At 46.3% G+C, this 27,993-nt stretch overlaps 1 protein-coding gene across 1 annotated transcript; it reads left to right on the forward strand.

Moving 5' to 3' along the window:
- Positions 1 to 1,785: 1,785 nt before the first annotated feature.
- Positions 1,786 to 27,993, forward strand: LOC144119597 (uncharacterized). The gene is made up of 14 exons (XM_077652173.1): positions 1,786 to 2,154; positions 5,830 to 5,938; positions 6,308 to 6,363; positions 8,524 to 8,616; positions 8,712 to 8,787; positions 16,528 to 16,589; positions 17,914 to 17,988; positions 18,346 to 18,436; positions 18,639 to 18,715; positions 20,245 to 20,322; positions 20,775 to 20,847; positions 21,326 to 21,414; positions 26,308 to 26,385; positions 27,757 to 27,993. Exons 1-14 carry the CDS (start codon positions 1,786 to 1,788, stop codon positions 27,883 to 27,885), a joined length of 1,455 nt encoding a protein of 484 aa, XP_077508299.1. The 3' UTR covers positions 27,886 to 27,993.

Consider the following 27,993-nt stretch of genomic DNA (forward strand, 5'->3'; position numbering starts at 1 on the left):
GTATCGGTGATAGTACAATGTGACCGATATGCGGCTTTCTCTTTCTGATCAATATTTACAGTGCTCTTTCTGAGCGTGCTGGTGGTATCTGCCAGTGCAGATGAGCTTGTTGAAGAGGGAACCGAAGTGGACCAGGCTACAAACAACACTGGCGAAGAGCCTGGGACGTTGCCAACCACCCAGGAGCCGTGCCATGTTTCGTACATTGTGGATGAAGATGAAGTAAGGTGGCAGTCGCCTCTTGTACATCTTGTATTCGCTTGTGGGTGCGTGCGGGGTTTCTCGCAAAGCGCCATTAAATGGTCACTGCAGTGCGACCACGTATTGCGGCCTGACTAGCTCATTTTGACTCTTCAAAGCCCCTTAAACTTGTTTAGCGCCAATTTAATTGATTATTATACACCTTAAAGCGGAGGCTTATGCCGCGTATCGCGTTACCAGAGGTGTTTAAATACCGTAAATATTTTTGGGGTGATGAGCCAACGTTTAATGCACGTTGGTGCACATATTTTATTAATATTATTATTATTGCTATTAATTCTAACAGCCTCTGTTCACATATAGTTGCAACGCTGTGTTTTATGTACCTGCTTTGTTGAATGCTGTTTTTGCCTTTCCTGCGATGATCCCGATTGGGATTGGCAGTATTTCTAAATAAAATAAATTATTAATAAATAAATAAATAAATAAATAAATAAATAAATAAATAAATAAATAAATATTAATATTCGCATTCAAGCGCGGATCCCAGAGGCTACTCTACACCACCATTCACTTCAACACAGTGGCAAACCGTTCTTTTCAGTAAGGGCGTCGCGGGTTTTAATGGGCTTGCGGGAAAATTTTGAAATCCAATTTCGCAGTAGTAGTAGTAGTAAGTGTTTAATCAAAAATATAATAAAAAGGAAGTTAAAAGATTTTTACTGACCCCGGCATCTGCCATTACTGTATCGGCGGCACCTGAGCTGGGGCAGCGGAAATAAAGGATAGACGGCAGTATGAAGAAGGGAAATGAAAGAGGTGAGGGGACAGCAAGAAAGGAAAATTTTGTAGGCGATAAGTGCGTTTTTTGACACCGAACAAACATCAGCATGGCCAGAAGGAGCGATAGAACCAATGCTTACTTAAGACAATAATTTATTGCAGTCGTCCTTTGTCGCCATTCAACAAAATGTCATTTCATTTTTTTCATTAAATACCAGTGAGAAAAGCAAACGATGGCGCACAAATACGAAAAAACTTCCAGCAGATATGTGTGCGAAGGGGGTTCCAGGGTATACTGGGTTATTGCAGTCTATAGACGGTTAATTTCGACGATAACTGCTGCATGTGCGCACCCTTCTCATTATTAGTTTTACAAAACTGTCGCACAGGCCCTGTTTGGAAGCCTCGCTGATAGGGCTTCATATTTTATGTCGGAAAGTGTAAGGGATTTCTAACCTTCAGGCGGGCATGCAAGATGTTCTTTTTTCATTTTTTTTTCAAAGATTAGCGAAATATTTACAAAATATCCATAGAACACCGTACGACCTCGTACCTCCGAGGTTGTGGACCTCAGGATATGACCTAGAGGGAATGTTGCCAGCTGAAAAGCTGGCAAACAAGTGTCATGTAATAAACTGTTGCAAAGAAGAGATAGAAAAGTATAGGAACGTACTCCCAGGGATGGGAAGTGTTGACTACAGCGCCTGCAGTGGATGAATCAACGGAAAGGCTGCTCGCTCGTGGCTGCTGCTAGCGTCGTGATGAGCAGCCTCTTCTTCTTAAGTACGCATCAGATGAAAAATGTTTATGTTCAGACTGTATGACAAAAAGCTTCCCTTCTTGTCTTACCCTTTCTTACGTAAAAAAAAGGTGCCCGTGGCAAAGAAATGTAAGTGTAAACCAGGAGAAAAGGAAGACGACGAAGAGTACTACTATGACTACTATGAAGATGATGACTATAACGATGAGTTTGAGGTCGTCGTTATGGCAGAAAGCGGTGAAAAAGAAGCCACGCCGACCCTCGGCAGCGGGGAAGCAGACAAGGAACTTTCGTACAGCCCTGGAAACAACACCACAGATTCGACCGCGTCAACGACGCAAGCACACCGGGACGGCGGTCGAGGACGGCTGAGGACGGACGCAGTGGTCCCAGACGGAACGCCTTGCGCGGTAAGAAAACTAACAACAAACAAACAAGGAAAGAGAAAAGAAACAAACAAGAAAACAAACGAAAAGAGCATTGGCCAACTCATTTTTGTATAACTTGTCCAAAAATTGAGGAGTTTAACGGGAAAAAGAACCCCGTCGAATGCTGCATTGTCTTAAATCAATTTGCCTATTTTACTTGCACATTTCGTTCACTGATTGCTAACCGTTACTCGCAATCTGCATTTGCTTTGTGTGCTGTCGTTAGTTTGAAGTCTTCATTGATTTTAAGTTCTTTTGCTGGCGCCTAGGTGATAACAGAGACATCTGCAAAACCAGTTCACTGGGTCAAAAGGGTAGTTATCGCTTCCATTATGGTTCCTTATTCTCCACATTATTTCCCTCCCTCTTTGATCGCTTCCCTCACGGCAACCCGCCGCGGTGGCTAAATGATTAGGCCGCTCAGTTACTGAGTCGGAGACGCCGGTTCGAACCCGACTGCGGTGACCGCGTTTGGACGGAGGCGAAACGCAAATGGCGCCCGTGTGCTGTGCGATTTCAGTGCAAGTTAAAAACCCCCAGGTTACCGGAACTATTCCGAAGTCCTCCACTACGAAAACCTCTTCCTCTTTCTTGCACTCCATCCTTCATCCCTCACTTACCGACAAGTGAGGAAGTTACTGCGCCATTTGCTGTTCTAAAAAAAATGGCGGACGATTAAGGCGAAATGCCAATTAGGTGCGCTAGCGCTCCGGTTCGTGGGTCGGTTTTCAAGCTCAGGTAGGCTTCAGACAAAAAGTACCGAAAACAAATTCAAGCTTCTCCTTAACGCGATAGCGTGAATGGCTTAATGCCTATATATGCAGGCTTTGTTCATTGTCTAAATTCACAGATCGCTGGGAGACCCCATACCACTCCTGGCGCAGTGGTGCAGCGTTTAATCGCGATGTGCCACTGCCCTGCGATGGCAGATGCCGCCATGGGTGGGGCTTGTGAGATCCAGATTGATCTTTCCGAGGAACCTCTCGCGAGCAATCATTAAACTGCCAACCTACCTCGGTGGGCACGATGGGACCGCACAGACAACGGCGAAATCAGCGAGTGGGAGCTCTAGGTCTAGCGCACTAAAAACCAATTTCCCATACGGCGCAGTTGAGATGTCCATCGAGACTGATGCAGTTATTGCCTTTTCTTTCCTCGTGACCTCATAGTTGGTCAATGTTTAGGCGGATCCCCCCAAGGTGGAGTAGATTTGTAATAAGGGAGTAATTACTCATTGGCGTCCACCCAAGCGCAGCCATACAGGCTACAAAGGAAAGCTAAACAGCTTTCTCAGAAACTTCGTAGTTAAAGAAAAATTGTTGAGAGAAAACTGACGCCATCCAATATATTTAACTCTACCCAACGATTCGGGGCCAACTCGGTCCCTTCTTCAGGGGTGACTAAAGTGTGCCAGCTGCTGCAGCGGGTTGCTGCCTTCGCTCTCCCTTTGTTGGCACGTGGCGCAGTCCACTAACCTACGCAGAGGGGAGCGTTCCTGGAGTCCTATTCATCGCCACCTTTGTTAGCCGGATGTGCCATGACTCCACATGTCACCTCTTGAACAGGTTTGGCTCCACGGCCAAGACGCTCACCTCCTCGAAGGCTATGCGGTGGTCGGCGCGCTCGCAGTGTTCGGCGAGGGGGTTGGATTCTGAATTCATTAGCCGGATGACATTTTTGGGTTGCCTTATTCTTTGATGGAGGTTTTTTGTTTCGCCGATGTATGAAGCCGGGCACTCTGAGCATGGGATTTTGTAGACGACACCCGGTTGTTTTTCTCTGGTGACGCGGTCTTTTGGTCGTGGTAAGAAGCGGCTTATTGTCGAAACAGGTTTGTGGGCCACGTGGATTCCATGTTTTCTGAGAATGCGTGCGAATGCCTCGCTGGTTCCCCTCACATATGGAAGGACAACGCGCGCGCGTTTCTTTGTTTCATTGTTGGCTGGTCCCCCTGTCCTGTGAGTTTGACGGCGACCAACGCGTTGACAAAAGCCACGTGTGTAGCCATTCTCCTCCGCTTCAGAGGAGCAAATTGACTTTGCTCTTGTCAGGAGAAAGGAGGCGACGGATCCGTTTTTTTAGGTAGCGGCAGGTATGGGTTGGCTTCCTATAGACGCCTAACTTTAGATCTGCCCCTTTTCTTCTGATGAAGACGTCCAGGAATGGCAAAGTGTTGTTCACTTCTGGTTCCATTGTGAACTGAATAGAAGGCTCAACTGAGTTGAGGTGTGCAAGGAAGTTTTCGACCTGCGATGTCTTCAGCCGTCAATGTAACGAATGAAAACTTGGTTTTTCTTGGAACGACATCAGTGCTTTCTCTTCGATGGCCTCCATCATCAGGTTGGCAGCAGTCACCGAGATCGCGGCGCCCATGGCAGTACCGCCGGTCTGCTTACAAAATTCTCATTTGAAGGAAAAAGCTGCGCTGTTTAGGCAAAATTTAACTCCAAAGGCCGGCAGAGTTCTTCTGTGTTCAGGCCCGTCCTGGTACCTAGGTCAGCGTCCGCTTCGAGGGCCTGCTTCACTGCGGACACGGCTAAGGGCACAGGAACGCTGGTCCGGGGTTCGAACCTGGGACCACTGCTTCACCGGAGCAGTCGCTTTACCAATTGAGCTAACAGGGACGGCAAGATCATGGTAGGGCGAGAGCGAATTGATCAATAACTCGAAGTGGGAACAGTGCTGGTTAACACTTGCGATGGTCCGTTGCTTCTAGTGGTGGCTCTTCAGTGTTTTTTTGTTATTTTTTGGCATTCATAGGCCACTACCTCTAACTCTGGCCACTTCACCTTAGGTAAATGCGGGTCGACGCTGGCTTTGAGCTATAGCTATCATCATTGTCGTCCGGGGTCATTTCTTGGTATGAGGTCCCGTCTTGAGACGAGCTCTTGCCGTGCGCGGTGACATCTTCTAGGTACTCGTGATTTCTAGCGTCGGTAGGTGACTTCCAGTCGGCTTAGCGGCGGTCGATGTCCAGACTGAACACACAACGGCCGGCCGTTCTTCCGCCTCGCGTTCAAGTTGAATCACATTCTACTAAGCCTGTAAGCGCGGCGTGGAAGCAAGGATGGGCGTAGAAATGAGAACGGGCTTAAACACGCCTGAATTTACAGCGAAATAACACGAAAGTCGCAATAAAGGTGCAGGCGTACCTTATGAATAACTGGAGAAGCAGCTTCCCTGGTGAAGTAAACTTAGCTTCGAACAGGAAAGAAAATTGACGAAGCGCTGCAATTTGATATCCGGCTTCCATGCTGCTCACCAGCGCCCTCCCGCGAGGAGTGTACAAATGTCTTAACGGCACCAGTGCCACGCGCCATAGCGAGGTTGAAGTGAATAATAAACGTTAGCGACCGATTAGTTTCACCTAGAGTAATCTGCGTGTTTTATGCTTAATCTATTTTCATATAATTGATAGATGCCTAACATGACTGACGAGTGAATCTGTATAGTTGTCACTATATGCAGCGCCCGCAAATGCTTCCCTTGGTCAACTAACTAAGCCCGAGCACAAGCTCTATACTTAGGTTTGACAACACTGGCCTAATCTGTTTCACTGGAGATTTTGTTTCGACATAGCTCCCCATTTTTTTTCATGTAGTCATAAACATGAGCAGAAAAACTTTGCTAAACCTTTATTTGCTTGGAAAATTACAGCTCAGGAGAGAAGACCACGGATGGAGGCTAACTGCTGGGGTCTGCTGGGAAGGCAAATGTAACAGCACCAATACTACTTCTCACAAAGTGAAGCCTACAAAACGACCTGGTGGGTGGACTGTTCAATAATTCGGCCTTCTCTATTCTTTATTTGCGCCTAAAGTGCCCGTGCATAATTTTATATATAGCACGACTATCCTTGAACAGTGGAGGATATACAGTATTGCCAGGGGCCGTCGTGTCACAGTGCCGCAAGATAAGCTTTGAGAAAGAAAAGGAGTGCTAAGAAACGCATAGCCCCCGTGTGCTGTGCGACGTCAGTGCACGTCACTGCAGCACCTCTTTCTTCCTGTCTTCTTTCACTCCAGGCTGCTTTATCCCTTCCCTTATGGCGCGGTTCGGGTGTCCACCGAGATAAGTGAGACAGTTACTGCATTATTTCCTTTCCTCAAAACAAATTATATTTTTTTTGTTCCAGCGTACGATTATTACTACTACCACTGCAGAGTGAATACGACCTCCATAAACAGTAAGGTAATCTGTCTAAACTGTACTTTTCTTCTGGCCTAGACAACTTTATTTAGGGCCGAGAAAAAAAAAATTAGGTTTTTCTATTGCCGCCCCTCAAACATTTTTCAGGCTTACACCGCCGTCAATTTCAGGTGGTTTTTAGCGTTTTGAGTAGCACTATCCAGGTTTCTTTCAGCGGGAAAGCAATCAAGAAAGTGTTAGGGAGGTTTTCGTGCGTTTTGTATTTTTCTTTCGGCAAAGGAAGGACTAAACAAATGCAGTTACTTTATTTATGTTGTTTCCTATAATTGATATGTAACAATATATACAATCTTGGACGCAGGCGCGCTACCAAGCTCCACTGTGAGCGTTTTGTGTGCGCCACTAATGTCTAGAAGGTCGGAAATAGAAATCTAATTTAATTTAATTAGTTGTGTGTTCTATAGTGCTCAGGTATCTACATAAATTGAGCGTCGTTCTCACCACTGTTGCGACCAAAGTAAAGGCGGTCAAGTCGCGTTTACATTTGATTTGAAGTATTTAAAACACAAAAGAAAACGCCAAAACATACAGAGCCCACATGCAACTGTCCATGTTCTTAGCGGAAAACTGGCTGTAGGGGACCCGCGACACTCTGCCTGGACACTATCCAAATGAACCAGTTTTGCGGCTAGTGCTGTCCGCAAGCCACGAGTGGTATATTAGAGATGCTAAGCTGGTGATACCGATGAACTGGAATTTCTGCGACGTACAGACGTCTATGAAATTCTCTTTTCAACTAGTCCATTTTCTGTTTGATTTGCTGTATAAGTGCCGGACAAGCGCTGACGTCTTCACGGTGTTGGCATATCTTTGTTGAAACCTCTCACATACTTGCAAAAACATATTTATATCAGGTATCGCAGCTTTTTTTTAATAGTGTCCTAAGCGAGTAAAACCAACTGGGTGGTGTTGAGAGCGTTGGGCCGAGTGTGCAGCATTGCTCCGTTCTAGAAAGCTAATTAGTAAAGGTTAATTGCAAACTTTCAAATATTGGCCTCAGAAAAAAATCTGTCGATATGGAAGTTGTAGGTCACGTTGAAAAAGAGTTTACAACGAGGTACCGCTTAGGCAGATCGTTTGGCCGGCCTAAAAAGGAAGACCGCGAAATACAACATCTACCACGTGATATATGTCGGTGCACGTTAAAGATACCCAGGTGGTCGAAATTATTCCGGAGCCCTCCACTACGGCACCTCTCACTTCCTTTCTTCTTTCACTCCCTCCTTTATCTCTTCCCTTACGGTGCGGTTCAGGTGTCCAACGATATATGAGACAGATACTGCGCCATTTCCTTTTCCCCGAAAAACCAATTATTATTATTACCACGTGATAGCTAAGGCGCCCGTGTGCTGTGCTATGTCAGTGCACGTTAAAAATCCCCAGGTGGTCGAAATTATTCCGGATCCCTCTACTGCGGCACCTCTTCCTTTCTTCTTTCACTCCCTCCTTTATCCCTTCGCTTACGGCGCGGTTCAAGTGTCCAACGATATATGAGGCAGATACTGCGCCATTTCCTTTCTCCAAGACTTATTATTATTATTATTATTATTATTATTATTATTATTATTATTATTATTATATTACTATCACCACGTGAGAGCGGTTCTACTTTAGCGCCCACCGACAAGCTCAGTGAGAGGAAAATCCGTTCATACCTGGAGCGCACACCCCGACGCGACTTTTCGCCTACAGCGGCCGCAAGATATGCGCCAGCAAATGCTAACCCATTGGCGGGATTTCATTCTAGGCTGGTAACAAAAATCTACGTAATTGGTAGCTGGTTACAAAAACAAAATTAAGGCGGCTATTTTTTAAGGCGATCTGTAACTTCCGATTTAACACTTTTTTTCGCGGAGGCAATATTTAAAAAAGTTAGCTAGTTAATCCTTGGTAATAACTAACTTTATAGAACGGAAAAAAAAATACCGCAAACTATAGGCCACACGACTCGCAGCAACATTGAGTTGCTTTCACTAGCATGTGTGATGCTACGTCTATTTTAAAAACCTTGTTTACATTTAGCTGGGACACCCAGAAATACTTATACAAATTTAATAGCTTACACTGGCGTAAACTAAAGCACTTCAGAAATGACCTTAACCATGCAAAAGTCTCACTGTTTTCTGTGATGACTCAATTCAGCTTGAAGTGGCCGTTGGATGTGTCGCTAGCTGTTACGTGTGGCGAAACAGGACCTGGAATACGACGAATCTGGATGACGGTAGACTGTGCCGGGTAAGTGTTCTCGTGAGTAAGCGTGGCGTAATTACTGACGCACGCTTGCAGCGTGAAAGGGGACTACGTCGTTTTTTTGTATATTTGGCCTCTAGCTCGGCACAGAAGAAAGAAATGGCCTGTTCATCAACAGAACCGGAGTATGCCGAAATGGATCTTGCGTCACCGCAGGTAAGCTGAATGCACCATGCGCACCAATTTAAACAGCTTGGCGCCAAAGAATTTAACGCTTGCCCTTTATATCCGATAGGCACGTTAGGTTTACTAACTGACGCATCCGCTGAACCACAAAACCAACATGTATTAGAAATAGTAGGCTTTTCACTATCTTACGGAACTGGCAGAAAAAGAAGGCTAAAATCTTTTTTTTTTTGCCTACGAAATCAAACTCGTTTGAGGGGGTGAGCTGGCGAGTCCTTTCCGGCGACTTTTAATGTAAGAGCACTACTTCACGTGTCGAAGAAGAAATTTTACCAGCCGAAAAAAAGACGAGGGACAAAAGAACTACACAGGACAAGGCTGGACTAACAACTGACATCTTGATTGTGCACATTCCAGTTGGTATGACATTCTTCAACATGTCATACCAACTGTCCCACCATTCAGCCTTGCTTTAGTACTTCACGTGGTTCCAAAAAAAAATTGTATGAAGCCTGGGAGTAACTCGCGTTAGATCGGAGTAGCTTCGTGCGAGCTGCAGCCAATGGGATGGTGACTTTGAGGGTGACCGGAAAAATAAAATATTGTTGCTGCGACTGAGCTTAGAACCCGCGGCGGCGCGAGCAGGTCAGCTTTGCTGACAAATTTTACAAGAGCACTATGCTATCGCCGCAGCCGATCGCACCTCGTGCTAAACTGCAACACATTCTCGATCTGTGCATTGCACGTTGTCGCCTTCATCAAACTGTGGCGCGAACAGATCAGCTCAGCTTAACCGCTATCATAGGTTAGCGTGAGTTAATATCGCGGGCCTGACGTGCCAACGATCCAGCAAAGCAAAACCGTGAGCCAACCAGGCTAAACACATTATTTCGCGCGCCTCATCGGTTTAACTACAGGTTAAAACCCTACCAGTTTTTTTTTTTTCAGTGGGAGAACCTGCTGTAGAACCTAGGGAGCGATCACTACATAATAAAAATCACACTAGAGGCGGAAAGGATCAAAAGGAAAATATGATCAGCCCACATTACAGACTGGGATGCATCCCGAGACAGCAGCAGACAAATAAAGGACAAAATCACCTCGATCGAGGACTGGAGCGAGCAAATCAGACAAATACAGGAGCGACATACGCAAGAAATAGACAGGACGGAGGCCACACCGGAAGTGGACCCTAAACTTCTCAGGCTATGGGAGGCGAGACGTGGGCATACGAAGAGATGGAAAAGACAGAAACTTAACAGGAAGCTGAAGAAGAAAATAGCGGAGGTCACGCAGAAAGCAGAACGGTTCGCAACGCAACTGGCTAGGCAGGGCTGGGAACAGTTCAGCAGCTCACTGAATGGTACACTCAGCACAGCCAGAACGTGGCGGATTCTTAAAGCGCTAATGGATCTCAACAAAGCAAAAGCAGAAAGCGGCAAAGCCATACAAAGACTCGTACACCAATTCAAGGGCAGCAACGATGACTTGATGACTTGATCGAAGCGATCAAGACGAAATGCTACGGCAACAACAGGCCCCAAGAATACAAAGGAGAATATCAAGGAGAGGATAATCCACACTTAGACAGGCCGATGACAAATGAAGAAGTCTACGCAGCAGTTAGAGCGATAACCAAGAATACGGCAGCGGGAGCAGACAAGATCAAGAATTCGCCCATCCGCAATCTAAGCGATGAAGCAATAGCCCAGCTTACGGAATACCGTCCCCAAGAACTGGAAGCACGCGGAGGTGGTCATGGTACCAAAACCAGGCAAAAAATGGCCAGGCTTAGCTTGGTTAAGCCAAGAATGCGTTGCATATCTCGATGGAGTTCCGTGCTGCTCCGTTGACTCGATAGGCTATTGACTCGATCGCCATTGAAACTGCCCGTGTAGCAGCGCTCGATCGCCTTTGAGTCGATAGACTATCGGTTCGAGGGCCCTCGAAATGCCCGTGTGACAGGGGTATAATACCCCTGTCACACGGGCACTCTAAAGGCACTTTGAACTAATGCTCCTTTACGCTCCCAAAGGAGCACTACTTCAAGGGAGTTCGTCCGTGCTACACGGTCGCGGAACGACCTTCGCAAGAACTTTTTAGCGCCCTCATCGGCGAAAAGCGTTATTTAAATTGCAAACCTCACTGCACATATAAATACATAAATGTCACATTTTTTTAGTAAATTAGTTTTATAACCGTATTATGTTAAAGCTAGAGTCACTGCAGCACGGCGGTAAGCAGAGGCGGCCATTTTGTTGTTTATCATTGTTGCCAGATTGCCGCTTCGGCGACCTCGCCGCTAACTTTGGCCCGGCCATTTTGTAAACAACTCTGTTAGCCACCCTGCGCTGCGGCGGGGATCGTAGCCGTACGGCATGGAAAGCGGAAAGCGCATGAAGCGTTTTCCATCATTCTGCGAGTTGAAACAGCCAACAACGCAGCAAAACGGCATCCTCGTATGCTCTTGTGCAGCTGAAATGCTGCGAGGCGCGGAATCCCTGGTCACTGAGTCGGTCACCGGCAGCACTCGCAGCACTAGGACTACCACAGTTGCCCGACTGGAAACGCATAAGCCACAAAATGGCAGCCCCCATGAACCGTCGCAGTGTAAACAAATATCACGTGATGCAAACTGACCAATGATCGTGGCGGCGGCACAGAACAATAGGAGAAAAGAGTGCCGGTACTCTAAGTCTTTATTTAGTGACTCTAGTTAAAGCAATGCAATTTTAACTGCAATAATGACATGATTTTCCAAGTACAGAGCATAACATCACAGTGCTGGCCACACTGAGCCCAACTCGCTCGTATATCTGGAACGAGAGTATGGCGTGGTGAGACTGCCACAAAACAAATGATCTTATATTTTAAAACACCACTAATCTTATGAAGTGAATTCATAAAATGAAAATTGAACGTTTCTTTTCTCAATTTATTTATGCTGTTAACTCGCTGGGAGAGAGAGTACTCCCTTGAAGCCTCAAAGGACGAACTCGAGCTGCCTTGTTTCGAAGCTCCTTTGAGCTAGGGGTCCTTTGGCGCGTCCGTGTGGCAGCGCGCGTTCGTCCTTAGAGTAATGGAGCATTAGTTCAAAGTACCTTTACAGTGTCCGTGTGACAGGGGTATAAGACTGTCCCGGCGAAGGAGCGCAGCTCTTTTATACATATGCCGTGACGTCAATCATAGCGCAGCGCCCCTAGCGGGAGTCAGGTGGTGGCTGCGGCCGCACGCGACCGCGCGAGTTGGGGCCCAGCTTTTCCTCCGTGACGTCACGCGCCGGCGCAGCGCCCCTAGCGGAAGGAGCGGGAGTCAGGTGGTGGCTGCGGCCGCGCGCGACCGCGCGAGTTGGGGCCCAGCTTTTCCTCCGGCTGTCGTGACGTCACGTCACGTGGTTTGGTGGCTGCCCGGCCGCGCCCAAGGGCTGAACTGAGTGATTGCATTATGCAACGCATAAAAGCTTCAGATAGAGAACCTAAGACCCATCTCGTTAACATCATGTCTAGGCAAACTCTACGAAAGAGTCATCACGAAAAGAATACAGCAACACCTTGAAGATGGCGAAAAATACCCCCTAAGTATGTTCGGCTTCAGAGCAAACTTGTCAACCCAAGACATCCTCCTACAAATCAAAGAGGAAATAATAGACACAATTCCCAAAACAGGAGAAAACATCGTAATGGCCCTGGACATCAAGGATGCTTTTGACAACTTCAGTCATGAAGCAATCATGGAAGGAATCAACAATACCAGGTGTGGGAGAAGAATCCACAACTATGTAAGGGCCTTCCTGTTTTTTAACCGCACGGCCACGGTGGGACTGGGAGGCCTAAGAAGCGAAACATTTAACACACCAAACAAAGGAACTCCACAAGGATCGGTGATCTCACCGGTCCTGTTCAACATGGCAATGATCGGCCTCGCACGCAATCTGAGCAAGATCGAAGGTATCCAGCATGCCATGTATGCGGATGACATCACTGTCTGGGTCAACCAAGGGTCACTTGGCCGAAAAGAAGAACTATTGCAGAAAGCAGCGACATGCGTGGAGGAATACGTCAGGCTTCGAGGACTCGCGTGTTCAACCGAGAAATCGGAAATTCTGCGGGTCGGAAAGAAGCCAACGCCGGAACAATTGAGAGCGCGTTTGGAAGGACAGACCATTCCAGAACTAAACATAAGTATACTGGGTATGTGGATCCAAGGATGCAATAGATGCAGCCACACACTCAGTCTCCTAAAACAATCAACACAGCAAGTCAGCAGAATGATCACGCGAGTCTCACAGAAAAGGCACGGGATGAAGGAGGGAGATACAGTAAAGCTGATTAAAAGCCTCGTAATCAGCCGGATCACCTATTCCCTGCCGTATCACCACATGACAAAGAATGAGAAGGAACAAGCGGACACGCTTTTAAGGAAAGCCTTCAAAACAGCGCTAAACCTACCAAGAAATACATCAAATGAAAAACTCTTGATGCTGGGCATCCACAATACCTTCGAAGAGCTACGAGAGGCGCAAGCTGGATCGCAACTAACCAGACCCCAGCAGTCGACCACCGGCCGTGCGCTCCTCCTCAGGTTAGGGTATAGCAGTAAAGAAACAGAAGGCAGAGTAGCAAACATACCAGACGAAGTTAAACAATCCATCAGAGTCTGCCCCTTACCGAGAAACATGGACACAAACCTGCACGCGGCTAGACGAGCTGCTAGGGCAGAGTACGTAGAAAAACACCTAGCTACCAAAGAAAACACGGTGTACACGGATGCAGGCCTGTATCCGTGGAACAGGGACACCAAAGAACATAGAATTACATCAGTGGTCGTCAAGCAGAGCCTAGAGGCGGTAACGTGTGTAACAACCAAAAATTATTCGGTAACCGAGGGGGAAGAAGTTGCCGTAGCTCTGGCAGTAGCTGAAGGGAACCGACTAAATAAATCACTCACGATTCTGACGGACTCGAAAGCCGCGTGTAGAAGCTACACGGCGGGAAGAATATACAAGGGAGCACTGCAAATCATTCTCCAGACAGGGCCTCCCAATACATCATTACAACACAAAATTTTCTGGATACCGGGACATGCCGGAGTGGAAGGGAACCTGAGGGCAGACAGTCTAGCTCGCGAGATGACCCACCGAGCAGACACAACGGAGTCACAGGAACATACCACAACGGTAGAACCCACATATGCAGAAATACTAAATTACCACAGAGGAAGGAGACTGACGTATCCTCCACCACACCCGTTGCTGACACAGCACGAGGCAGTGGGATGACGAAGATTACAAACAGGCACATTTACAAACCTACACACACTACATACGATGTATCCAGGACAATACAATGACACATGCACGTGGTGCGGGGCAACCCCCACGCTATATCATATTACATGGGAATGTAGACACAACTATGCATTCCATAAACTAGAAAAGCCCAGTGCGGAACAGTGGGAGGGCCTGCTCACCAGCAGCGAGCTGGCGGTCCAGAGAGGTCTCGTACGGCACGCAAGTGAGGTGGCAAAGCTCAGCGGGGCCCTGGAATGAGGGCACCGACCATTGGAACTCGGAAGATGAAGACGTCCGGAATCCGCTAAACCCAAAGAAACGAAAATAAAGTTTTATTCATTCATTCATCTTCATGCTCACGCCCTCCTCCGTCGCACGCTTCTGCGTAATTCTGTTCAGAGGTGACTATTGGTTAGATTCTTTCAGACTTCACGCAGCTAGCATGGCCGCGGCCAGTCAGCACAAGAGGCTACGCAGCTCTGGTAATTGCCGCGCGCCGCCCCAGTGGGGCCCCAGTGGGGCCGGCGGAGGAGCGCCGACCTTTGAGCGTGCAGAAAGTGACCAGAGGAGGGGGAAAGGCACGAAGAAGCTGAAATTCGAAATTTCACTACAGATAACTTAGCTCCTACAAAACGCATTAAAAAAAATTATTGCTTGAGTATATCCTTGAATCGGCGTTCTTTAATATCCCAGTAGTACCGCAACTTTCTCGAGAGCCCCTTTCAGAGCCCCTTTAAAGAGACAATTAGTACAAATATTTTCAGTTATATTCCTCGGTAAACATTGATTCGCTGGGTCCTGACTGTCTATTTTGTCGTTTGTACTCAGCAGAAGACGCATTTGCCGGCGAGAAAACTGGATTGAAAAATCTTCCCGCCATTCGGTCCCAGCTCTTGACGTCCTTATCGAACAAGACGAGTTGGCACCGCCTTGACTTGACCATAGCCCATGAATCGGTGTCGACGCATGCATTTTACTTGTGAAATCGACCGGTGATGGAGACACCTGTGTTTTGTTTCTTGGTCTTTTCTAGATTATGAAAACTCCGCTTTTGGTGAGAGTAGAATCTTTATGATTAGAACGCGGTTTACTAGAAGAGTGCGGTGAGGGGCTAGTTGGTACGACATTATGGAAACGATGAATAACTGCGCAAAAAGGACGGGACAAGACAGAAGAACCAAGAGAGAAGAACCCATCCTTTTTGCGCAGTTATTCATTGTTTCCATAACGCGGTATACCCTTCAGATACAGGCTGACTTCAGTTAGTCCTCATTGTACCTTAACGGAACCGATGATTCGATTTTCCCACTTAGCCATTGGTGCATGATTTATTTTGGTGCATGATTTATTTTGCGTTATAACCAGTGAAGAACTGTTGCTCAATGAGCGACACTGCGTGAGTTTAGCTGGAAGTTTGATACACTATGCCTATGAAGATATGTCTAAAATCACGTGGCGCGAAGCCAAGGATTCAAGTTTGTATTTAGATGTCTGCTCAAAGGGTCTCGAATGGTATCCGCGCCTCGCGATCGATCGCGCCTAGCATTCATAGCAAGTCTTTTGTTGCTAATTAGGTTTTGTTAGAAACTTGGACGCGACTGCAACAAAATTATTTACAGATTGTGAACGAATTCTGTCTCTTATTCATTTTGTCCGAGTTTCACGGTGACGACTCTTGCCATGAAGAAATTATTAGGGCCTTAATGGGCCACCCTTAGCCGATCAAACTAGCTCAATCAGTATCAGGATCCAGTTGGCGATTTTGTGTTGTGCATCTAGTTCGAAAACTATTCCGATGCCTAACCCGGAGCAAGATATTGCGATGCTTGTTGGTTTGTGCGATCACTGTCCGTGGTGCCGCCATTTCACATCGTTTACACTCCTAGCGCCCCCGCTTGGCCGACACTCCCGCCGCTGTCCTCGGTCCCGACGCACGAGAGCCATCGGCATCGGAATCACGCGAGCAATCGCGCGGCGGCGATGGACGCGTGCTGCTCGTGCCGTATCTTTTCATGCGGTTGCCTTTCAGGTGGCGTTGCCTCAATTGCTTTCGCTTGTCCTACTCGGTTTAACTACGTTAAAACCACACCATTTACGATGTGAACATCATGATAAGCCAACATTAGAAAGCCAACAGTAAAGTAACAAGACAAGCAAACGTTCATGCAGTTCTGCTTTCGCACGTTGATATAATTTGCGGAAAATTTTTTTCTTTTTTTTTATTATGCGGACCTCCACCCGAAACACCTCTAAATCAGTTTGATTATAAAATCGCATCTGCGCTTTGCATGCATTGTTCAATGCAGAATATCACTGTAATTAACGCACCTATTATGGCGCCCGCGCGTATTGCTGGTGCTCTGAAGAAAGCCTCGCTAATATGAATTTTTCCCCAAAGAAAAGTGTTGAATTAATATTTATAGAGAATTTGTACGTCATAGTTAGAGAAAGGGAATAACAGAGAAAATATGCGATTTCAGATCTGACACCATGGACACATCCGGACGGTTGTCTAGAATCCACAACAAAAAGAAATGGCAAAGTAAGTGTTCTGATATAAATGCAGCGGTCAGCTGCAGTTCGCACGCGGCCCAGTGTGGTTAACATTAAAATTTTGAAGCAGCGCTCGTTGGATTGACAGTTATTTTCTTTTCTCTCCATTTGAAAAAGCTGTCGTCGAATTAACAAAATCGGTTCTCTTATGTCACCGCCTACGCGGTGATGACTTTTCAACGCTATATAAGCTTTCCTACCGTGAAAAACCTCATTAGTAGCGCGAAACTATCAATACAATCTATAAATCTCATCAATTTCAGATACTGAAAATTGAAAATGATTAAGGCGGCACCACTTTTTGTGTGGATCCCGGAGGCTATGTTACGCCGCCATTTACTTAAAAACGAAGCCACTGATCCTTTTCGATAACGATGTCACGATCGAGTTTGAACAGACAGGCGGCAAGATTCTAAAAATCAATTTTATCGTCCATATACGCGTATATTGCTGCCGAGCAAAAGTCCACATAGCCAGGGAGAGCTACAGAATCAATTTTGCACTGAAAACATTAATTCGATGCAGTTCTCCTCAGTGTCCCTTTAAGCCTAAGATAACCGATGTGCATTACAGCGTTCCACAGCGCCTAATACTAAAACGAACGAAAGCTATTTGTAAGCATGGCGTATTGCAGTCAACAGACGCTTATGAATACCGGTTGCAAAATCCAGCCATATTGTTTTTTTTTTCTGATGGTAATTAACTGCTCATTTTTACAACCCCTCCAGCAACGCGGCGTCGTATTGCATTGCACTGTTTTGTCGTCGTGCTGTTTTTACGTGTGCTCTTCTGTTGTCGAGTTGTTTTATTCTTGTTCTGTTCTGACGTGTTCTGTTCGTTTAGCGTGTTATTTTGTCAGTGTTATTTTTTCCCTTTGCTGTTTTGTCACTGTGGCGTTTTTTGAGTGCTGTTCTGACGTGTGCTGTTTTTAGCGTCCTCAATAAAAGATGAGTTAGTTGAGTTACGATGCGTTAAAATGAGCCCAAAATCTACATTGTTTTTTCATAAAACTTCCATAAAAAGTGCTGTGGAACATTTTGAAATGACAGAGCATAACAATTTATATGATCTTGAACCTTTATTTATGCGGCTGAAAACACTGGCAATTTTTATTTCTTTTAAGGAATGCCCAATCTGTGCTCACAACCGTTTCAGACTTGCGTTCTGGTGGCAAAGTCGCGATATCACGCCATATTATTTCTCTGTCCATATGGATGAAATCATGTGCGTCTACGGAAATGTGGAATACATGCCTGATGTATTTGATTTCACTCTATCTTATTATTTTCTCTACCTCCGTTCTCCTGTAACAGATCTTGGCGGTAAGGTGCACGGATCATTGCAAAAACGGGACGACCCAAACACTACCGGATGGAACACCCTGCTTGGTAATAACGCACAACTTTTATTCGAACAGTCGCCGCAGCGTGACAACAAAAATCTAGAAAAGACTTTGCGGACGATGGTGAGATGGACAATGATTCTGTTGTCGAGTTATCAGTAACTAAGTAGAAAAGCACTGGTTTAAAGAACTACTCAAATACACGTAAAATTTAAGTAGTTTGTTTCTTGGCAGCTACCAACGCATTATCTATTTGCTTTACGAAGCAGTGCAGCTAGAGAAATAGCGGTCATATCTTTTCCTATTTAATTTCTGCGTGATTAAGGAAATCATTTCACCCTGTACGCTTCTTCGAAGAGTCATATGTTTAGTGATTCTCTGCAATATTTTTCGTTGTTTGCAGCTGGATTATGAACGGAGGGTCAAGGTTCCTTTCCATGTACCCAACCACATTGTCGAAGGCGTTTGTAAGCACGGAGAGTGCATCATAATCCGTGAGTGGCTGTAGATTTATCTTTGATTGCCTTGGGACCGTGTTTCCGAAACTACTCAGAAATTCTGAACGGGCACTCCCAGAGGATAGAGCGACTTCTTTATTTCTCGTGGATATAAGAAACGCGCCTAATATAGTTCGCAGTTATATAAGGGAAAAAGGAGGCGTTTCATGCTTTTGTTTTCTTTCATTCTTTTTTGTAGCTCCTACAGTCCCCGTACTGACAGTGAACGTTCCTGAGGAAGGGTGCAATCATTTCCTTTCTCCTGTCAGGTATATGGTGAGTATGCATAGTTGAACCGAAAGCCTTTTTTTTTTTCTTGCTTCGACTGCTCAAAAGTATATGCACTGTACGAGACATACGCAAGACTCAGAGTACGGGTACATGAGGCTGGTCGCACGTCATAAATGAAGGCATGTGGTCACGTGTACTGATTGTAGTGGACAAATATTTAAACTGTTTGACACGTTACGCGAATGGGGGATTATATTCTATGCTTAAACGCCCAGGATTATTTACAATTGACTACACGGAATCGATAAGCATGTGAAATCTTTACAACACTGTCAGAGTACTCAGGTGGAAATATACTGTGTTTGTTACGCATCAAGTTATCATCTATCTTCCGTGTTTTTCGCTCTGTTTTCGCCAAGATGTTCATGCAGAAACATCTCGTGCGGTTAAAAACGGCACGTTGAAGACAGATGAGAAATACCTGCGGTGGTGCAAATTTGCGTCGCCAAGGTGGATATTTTAAATTTATTCCGCGAAAGCATATTTTAAGAATGATAAGCAAGACCAGATAAAAGCGGTGGAAATGTCCGCTAGATATAAATTATCAGGATTTTTATGCAAAAAGTTACCACAAAGAAAAGAAATACACTAACGCGACACTCCTACTTTTTTTGTAATTGAAGTGAACAAAAGCGTGCCACATACGCCGCTAGAGACGTGATGTATTCATTTTATTTCGCTTTATTTCATTCGTACACAATGAAACATTTACTGAAAGTTTACCGTTGGGGTAATGCGAATATCAGCAACAGCTGGGGGGGGGGGGGGGGGGGTTACGTACTGCCGATGCCATTAGTAACGCTTAGTACCTCTGCAGGTGTGTGAGAGGGGAGGTGACTGAAACAGCGAGAAAGGAGGGAAAGAGAGAAAGAAGGAAAAAGAGTGTGCGGACGAGCTGACGACCTGATTTCACGGAACGTGCCACACATGGCCATCTGTATGACGATCTTGCCATCTGCTTCAGTTGGCAGGTGGCACAGTGGAAGGAGGGAAACATCATTTTCCACTTTTAAAGGAGAGGAGGGAGATGGAAGAGAAAGAGTGGGTGGGAGCAAGGGGGAGGCCACTGATGGCAAAACGGACAGCGAGAATCCTTCTGTCCACTTTTAGGAGATAGTGGAGTGTGGGGGCGGCGGGCGGCCTAGTGGCTTGAGCGTCCGCCTCGGTGGCTGGAGGTGATTGGTTGGAATCTCACCGCCTGATAGGGATGGGTACAAGAGTCTCCCTTATCGGAGCTTCAGTGATATCACACCTTCTCAAATTGTAATAACAAATAAGTTCCATGTGAAATCAAAGCAGGATGCGGTCTAGAACTATTCAAAGGCTTAGGCTTAGCAAGTATTATTTGCGTCCCGAATGGACAGCATGAAACATGGATGCTCCAAAACAGGCCCGATTTGTGTATAGGTCCAGTGGGCGCAGTGATTTTATTCGGGAAGCAACCCACGGTTGATGCAACGGAGTTCCACTGTCATGCTTAATTACGATCCCTGTTTTTTTATTTCGTTTTCCAGGAAAGAGTTGATTCGTCATGTAGCATGCTGTGTTCGAATCAACAGTTCAAGCAAGTGAAGGAGGACACTTTATGCGCGGTAAGTGAGCAAGGATTGGCGTCAGGGCGAGATGCTGCTCACGGTTATGAGCAAAAATAATTTATGAGGAAGACAGCTGCGAACATTGAGGCATATACATAGGCAAATGGCGCTCACGACGCATGGTTTGCTTTCAACGTTGAAGAGAGAGCGGACCAGGTGGGGGAACGTGGAGGTTTGCGCTCCAGTTTGAGCATGCATGTCGCGAGTTTATATAAGGTCTGTTGATGTGCACTCAGACCATACGCTGGCCACAAAAGCACACGCACGAACACGCACGAACGCACGCACACACGAACACGCACGAACGCACGCACACACGCACGCGCACACGAACACACTCACAAAGGCAGTCTGAGCGTTTTCCCTGTCATTCCGCCGCTCTTTCGGTTTCGGCGCACCACGAGTACAACGAGTTATTTTCTCACAAACTTTCTCTTTGCTCTTTTCAGCGGGAGACAACTGGCAAGTGGCCTGTCGTGACCAATGTCGGCCAGTGTGTCGCCGGTGCTTGCAGGGAAAAAGGTGCGCATCACTGAGCCACTTGTTGAGCGGAATACAAATCGATAGTTATTTATCCTCTCTTCCAAAGCCCGCAAGTTCGATGCGGTACACGGAATCTTCCTACCGTGTGATGAGCGGAACGCCAAACCGATAGCCGAGGACGGCAGGGAGTTAGGGGGGAGATGAGATTGTGAAATTTTCTGGTGTATTGTAGGGGCTGTGGCTTCCGGCGGAAAAAGCCAGTTCGATGCCAAAAAGGATGGCCTCTGCTGTGCAGTAGACATGACTTGGCTAGTAATGTTTAAGATAAGTATGCAGGATTTAAGGTACGTTTAGTTCAGTTTTAAGCATCCAATCACCTCACCGTATCCTTCCATTTCATGTGTTTCAATATTTCCCTAAGCGCAGAGAAAAAAAAAAACTGCCGTTTGTTGAAAATTTCACTATTTAGAACGCAGTCTAATGTAACTTTTCCGCGGTTGTTCTTTTTTCCTTGCAGCTCCCGATACGCCTCCCGTGCATGAAAAGGTCAACGCTAATTTTGCCAACTGCAGAATGTCGAATGAACTGACCGTTATACGTGATAAGGTAGGTGCGACACACGAGGATCTCATCGAGGTTTACCAATGAGAACTTACGTTTTCGTCTTCGTCTTCGTCTTCTCTGCGTGCAGCGGTTTATCTCTAGAGAAGGGAACGAGCTTTACTTTATGCATTTGCATTGCAGGAAGAGTATACTGTTCCCTCAGCTCGGCCTGGAATGCCGCGGTTGTAGCAATGCGTCTTCATTGCAAAACTATTTCTGTATACACCTTTTAATGTAGACAATAGCGTGCTTTAGAAAAAGAAAGAAAAGAACAAAAAGAAAATTCAGCAAGCGTCTCAAAAAGATGACAGAACAAGGGTACGCGAATTATACCACGTGACACACAAGACACCCCAAATCAGCTCAGAATGTAAATGAATAAATGAATAAATGAATAAATGAATAAATGAATAAATGAATAAATAAATAAATTGATCAATGAGTCAATCTAGACCAATCAGTAAATAGATCAATTGATCATCAGCCGAATCTTACATTAGCCAACTGCAGATAACGACTTTATGGTTGATCTCAATCACGCTGTCTGTACTTCATCTCACAAGTCATTTTCAGCACTGTGAAAGGTAGAGCCCTCTCGTCTAACCAGGGCCAAGGAAGACAATAAATAATCCCTGAAATATTTGAGGAGTGTTGCGACTATCTTTCGAACAAGAATCGCAGTAATTGAAAAGGCAGTTCAGGATGACGTTTTGAAAGTGCCGCGAATGTTTCATTCACTGCTTAAATTAGCTGAGAAGGTCCGCACGAACACAGCACTGCGGAGGCTTGCTGCAAAGTGCTGCATCGCCATTCGTAAACATGGCGTCCGCCCTGTCAGCCGAGTCTTTCCCACTGATGGCGCCACCAGTCGTTGGCATGAGAGGCGCGGAGGAACAAGTTTTGCAGCACACGCCATTCTGATTAGCTCAGATCGGCGCAGCCATTAAAGCACTGCAAACGACTTGTCAGATGCAGTATAGCTTTTTGACATCATCACTCTCCACTCGAACCCTACCTATCCCTCTTCCCTTCTCCTTTCGACAGTGTGCTGTAGGAGGACAGGGTCACGTTACCGCCGGCCGAACTCTCCGTTTTCCCCCTCGTTAAACTTTCCTTTCTCTCTTTCCTTGCCCGCACATTCCTTCCTTCTCCATCGCTCTAATGATCCACCTGTTGTCTTTCCTTGCATGACATACTTTGGCCCAAACCGGTTTTCACTTTGGTTCAGAATGGAATAGGCTTGGGCAGGTTGGTAATTCATTGTAACACAGTAAACATAGCACGGGAAGACCGCAGGACAAAGAAGAGACGGCACAAGCGCTAACTTTCAACAGCGGATTTATTGCAGACCAGGAGCATATATAGCAACTGATACAACCGATAGCAGAATGAAAAAAAAAAAACATAACAAAAATGCGACATGTAGTCATGTATCAAGCTCTCTCCTCGATAATGCCACAGACGGCCTGCTGACGCACTGATCTCCTGGCCGTGCTATCTCACACGCTTCCTTGATTTCTCTAGTCAGGTCGTTATGGTGCCGATACAAAATGATGGTCTTGTCGAACAGGGGATGGAAAGGTGGTTCTGCGTCACATTTTTTTTTTGCAATGGGCCGCCAGATGGCCGTCTGTGGTGACGTTTCTAACTTTATTGTTGTGCTCTAGGAGGCGCACATTCAAGCACCTGTGCCCGTTTGCCCTATGTAGTGCCTACCACAAGAAAGTGGAGTTTTGTATACGACTCCCTTCCTGCAAGGCACGTGGGCATTTCTGTGCTTAATTCTGCACTGAGGTTTCCGCGTTCGGGTAGGGCCGCAGCTCTTTTTGCACACACTAAAAAGCTCTTTAGGAGCCATGAATACAACTTTTGCGCCCGAACGTTGCCCCACCTTCCTTAGAGTGTGAGAGACCTTATGCAGTATAGGAAATCATGGATACCTTTTCTTTCTTTCTTTTTTCTTTCCTCCGCTCTCTGTTCGTCGCTCATGTGTGACGCAACTTTTCTTCTGCGATGCAGGCCTTCGGCCACTGAAACAATGACGTGTTTGGGATAACCCGCCGCCCCCAAACGTTCTACCTGCTTTTGTACACTTTCTTCCACGGCATGCTCGCATGACTTGCACAGAGCGCTCGACAAGAAGGAAAGAACAATGCTTCTCTTTACCAACTTTGGGCCGCCGCTGTGGCTCAGTGGTTATGGCGCTCGGCTGCTGACCCGATACACGCGGGTTCGATCCCGGCCGCTGAGGTCGAATTTCGATGGAGGCGAAATTCTATAGGCCCGTGTGCTGTGCGATGTCAGTGCACGTTAAAGAACGCCAGGTGGTCGAAATTCCCGGAGCCCTTCACCACGGCGTCTCTCATAGCCTGAGTCGCTTTGGGACGTTAAACCCCCATAAACCATAAACAATCTTTACCAATTTTGAGTGTGCAGAGCTGTACAGCAAAAGAGGCTTGTTGGTTCTAGGCTCATACAACCAGCAGGCATGATCGTGTTTGAAAGGCAGCCGCAGGTGTAAAAATCTAATGCTGTCCTGCGCGGGCAACTCATGAGTAAACGTTAGGGGCCTAAAGCACGTATTAAATAACTGCAGAAGAACCTTTAGTCAAGAAAGGATCAATCAGGCTAATCAATTTCAGATGCCCTTGCAAAAACTACGCGTCTCACTTCTGCCACGTACCTGACTATGAAACGATGACGCGAAAAGGACATTCCACTTTGTGGGTCTTCGCAGAAAAAAAAAAAACATGTCCAGAAAGTCAATGCCACGGCTATCTACTTGCTTCAGGACGTTGATCAGGTTGATGTGCTCACACAACTTCTTCGCTCGTGACTCGAGCTTCTTCAGCGGAGCTCGGGGAGTTGCCTTAAAGACAGCATGGACGGCCTCGTATGCATTTTCACGGAACATCTCACGACTAAGGACCGCGAAACCGTCCTCTTTATCCGCTGGCAGTACACATAGGCCGTGCTCCTGAAGGGCAGAATCCAGTCGTCGGAGTCGTACATCTGGGCGCTCCTGTCCGCATTTTAAGAGAAGGTTCAGCTCCCTGGGATGCGCAGGAATCACTATCGTCCACCGGCGCACGTCTCGCTACTTCCCGGATACAGGTGAGGAGTTCCGATGTATCTTTCCTTGGCTGGAGAGCGAACGTCGGACTTTGGAGCGAACCTTGTTTTATTCATTGCCGCACGGTGGTCTGCTGTCCTGTGTCGAGGCTGCAATTGACGAGTGTGGTGCCGTCGATTTCCAGAACGCCTGTGGCATGAGTACGGCGGGTTTTTCAGAGCTTTTATCTTTGTTCTTGACGTCAATGTTTGTTGCCTTTGACAATAACATTTACCTGCAAAATTAGGGTGTTTGCATATGATAGTGTATTGCGCCGATTTTAAGCGATCTCTTTTTAGCTCATTGTGACAAGGCTCGTTTTGAACGGCTAGATGATCTTAGGATTTAAAAACTTTTAAGTACGTTGATGATTTTTTAATTGTTTTAGGTGGACCTGTTTTTACTGCCCCTAATGTATCGCGTATTCTAGACTCCTTTAATGCGCGCCTTAGGACCCTAACGTTTACTCATGAGTTGCCCGCGCAGGAGAGCATTAGATTTATTGATCTGCGGCTGCGTTTCAATCACGATCATGCCTGCTGGATGTATGAGCCTAGAACCAACAAGCCTCCCTTCCCGTACAGCTCTGCACACTCAAAGTTGGTGAAGAGAGGCACTGTTCTTTCCTTCTTGTCGAGCGCTCTCTGCAAGTAATGCGAACGTGCTTTGGAAGAAAGTGTACAAAAGCAGGTAGAACGTTTGGAGGCGGCGAGTTATCCCAAGCATGTGATTGTTTCAGTCGCCGAAGGCCTGCATCGCAGAAGAAAAGTTGCGTCACACATGAGCGACGAACAGAGAGCGGAGGAGAGTTGGAAAATGAAAGAAAAAAGAAAGAAAGAAAAGGTATCCATGATTTCCTATACTGCATAAGGTCTCGCAATCTAAGGAAGGTATAGGGCAACGTTTTGGCGTAAAAGTGGTATTCACGGTTCCTAAAGAGCTTTTGAGTGTGTGCCAAAAGAGGTGCCTTACTCGCACGCGGAAGCCCCAGTGCACAATTAAACACAGAAATGCCCACATGCCTTGCGGGAAGGGAGTCGTATACAAAAGTCCACTTTCATGTGGTAGGCACTACATAGGACAAACGGGCACAGGTGCTTGAATGTGCGCCTCCTAGAGCACAACAATAAAGTTAGAAACATCCCCACAGACGGCCATCTGGCGCCCCACTGCAAAAAAAATGTGACGCAGAACCACCTTGCCATCCCTTGTTCGAAAAGACCGTCGTTTTGTATCGGCACCATAACGACCTGACTAGAGAAATCAAGGAAGCGTGTGAGATAGCACGGGCAGGAGATCAGTTCGTCAGCAGGCCGTCTGTAGCATTATCAAAGAAAGAGCTCGATTTCCTGACATCAGGGCATGTGGCATTTTTGTTATGTTTTGTCATCTTCTTATCGGCTGTACCAGCTGCCTATACATGCTCCTGGTCTGCAAAAAATCCGCAGTGTTGAAAGTTAGCGCTTGTGCCGTCTCGTCTTAGTCCTGCGTTATTCCCGCGCTTGTTTACTGTGTTACTCTTTGCTTACCCTGTATGTTACCACTGATTTCGCGTTTATTCTTCTATACATCCTGCTGTGGCCATGGTTAATTTTTTTTTCTCTAGACTGCGCTGCATTTGCTTGTGTTATTACTGCCATGAAATTGCGTCATTGGCACTATAGTTCTAAAAACAAAATCACGCTCTCGTAGAGAAGAGCAAACGTGTTTTTTGCCTCATGTTCAGGTCTTGCATTGCCAGACTACTTGAAAAAAAAAATTAAAAGCGAAAACAATGCTTGCAGCTCATAGTGGTCCTTTCCTGCCGAGTTGAATGCGCCTACGGCAACTTCGAGAATCGCGAAGACGGAGTCAAGTGCTTGGTAAGAACCGCTCCTTAAACGATTTTACTAAAGGGCACAAGATACTCGAAAGCGCATGATGTCGATCTTTATTTCTGCGGACTTACTAGATGCTAATTGCTCTATTCAGCACGAAACGATCGACCCTCGTAAAAGCAATGATCAAAGTGGTGAACGGCAGAAACCCTACGCCAGCGCACTTGCGTTTGTTTTAATACTCTTATTTATTTATGCGCTGTGGCTTTAAACAATTTTACTTTTTGGCTATTTTGTCCAGTTGCGTAAACAGGAGGGGTTGCTTTGCCTGAAGCTTCTCGGAAGCGCATGTGTTTTGGCTGCCCTGTTTTGAAGCAGCTGTTTGGATGGCCTGATATATATCTGCAAAGTACTAGTTATTAATTCGCACTTGTAGTAAATAAACCGTGAAAAACAGTCCACATTGGCGGTTTGCTGAGCTCAGGCTGATCCAGGCTCACTAAACGTGAAGAATTCTGCTGCCGGGATTCTTTTGAAAGGGGAGCACTGACAGTAACCATACATAAAGCACGCAGAAAGCAACGGCTCGACAATGCATTTTAACTTACCCCTTGTATATTCCCTCCTAGAAACCCCCGCGATACAGGGACTGCGGCTGGCTTTGCAAAAATGTTTTTGTCCAAGACTTCAGCAAAAACTTGAATTTGAAGTATCGTTTGCCCGGACATTGGCTTTTCCTGCTCCGAGCTCTTTTTACACAGCATTTTTTTTTGCGTTTCGCTTCCATCAAAATGCAGCTTCCACTTGCCGTCGTGGCTCTGTCCCGGCTGCTCAGCCCAAAAGCCGCGAGATGTAACCCCGAGCGTAGAGGCCGCGTTTTGACTGATTGGAATGGGAAAAAAAAATTACGGTGTGCTGCACGATGTCATTGATCTTTAAATAACCTTAAGTGGTCGAAATTTCTCCGAAGCCCTCTGCTACGGCGTCCTTAGTTGTGGACACGTGCAGATTCAGGACGTTGAACACCACATACTAAACCGTACAGCCGGGAACAATTCACCCATGGCTTTGGGCTCAGCATCCCGACAATATACCCACTGCACAACTACGGTGCGGCTCACATGAGCTCATTACTTTACAAAGCGTTTGTGAGGCGGGAGGAGTGGGCTGTAAGTATGGCACGGCCACGCTTAGTCAAAGGGAAGAGTAGAGGCGGTTATTCAACCTGTGTTTTCCCCATTTAATAAATGCGAAGAAATGGAAATTTTCTGATTTCTTCGCATTATTCTCGCAGTGGTAACTCGATCGGTAGGCATAGCAGGGAAGCAGGTTCTTTCATAAGTGTCATCTTTTTCCGCAAGGTAAATCTGGCTGTAGTTAAATCGGTTTTGCCATGACTGTTTTCTTTTTGTGCAGCTGCAGTACGGAGCGTTCAGGACACCTATAGGATCAAACAGGAAACATGGAATGTATACAGTCGGTGTGTGCAAGGGCGGCTACTGCACCCTCGGGAAGAATCCACAGAACGTCACGACAGAAGACTGAAAAGGGGGCAGCAAATTGCAGCCAAAATAAATGCTAGATGACAGAAAACACAGCAGCGCACTACTGCTGTGTTACATGCGCTTGTAGGTTTGTCGAATAAATGCGGCT

This window comes from Amblyomma americanum, chromosome 2 (genome assembly GCF_052857255.1).
Source record: "Amblyomma americanum isolate KBUSLIRL-KWMA chromosome 2, ASM5285725v1, whole genome shotgun sequence".
NCBI lineage: Eukaryota > Metazoa > Arthropoda > Arachnida > Ixodida > Ixodidae > Amblyomma > Amblyomma americanum.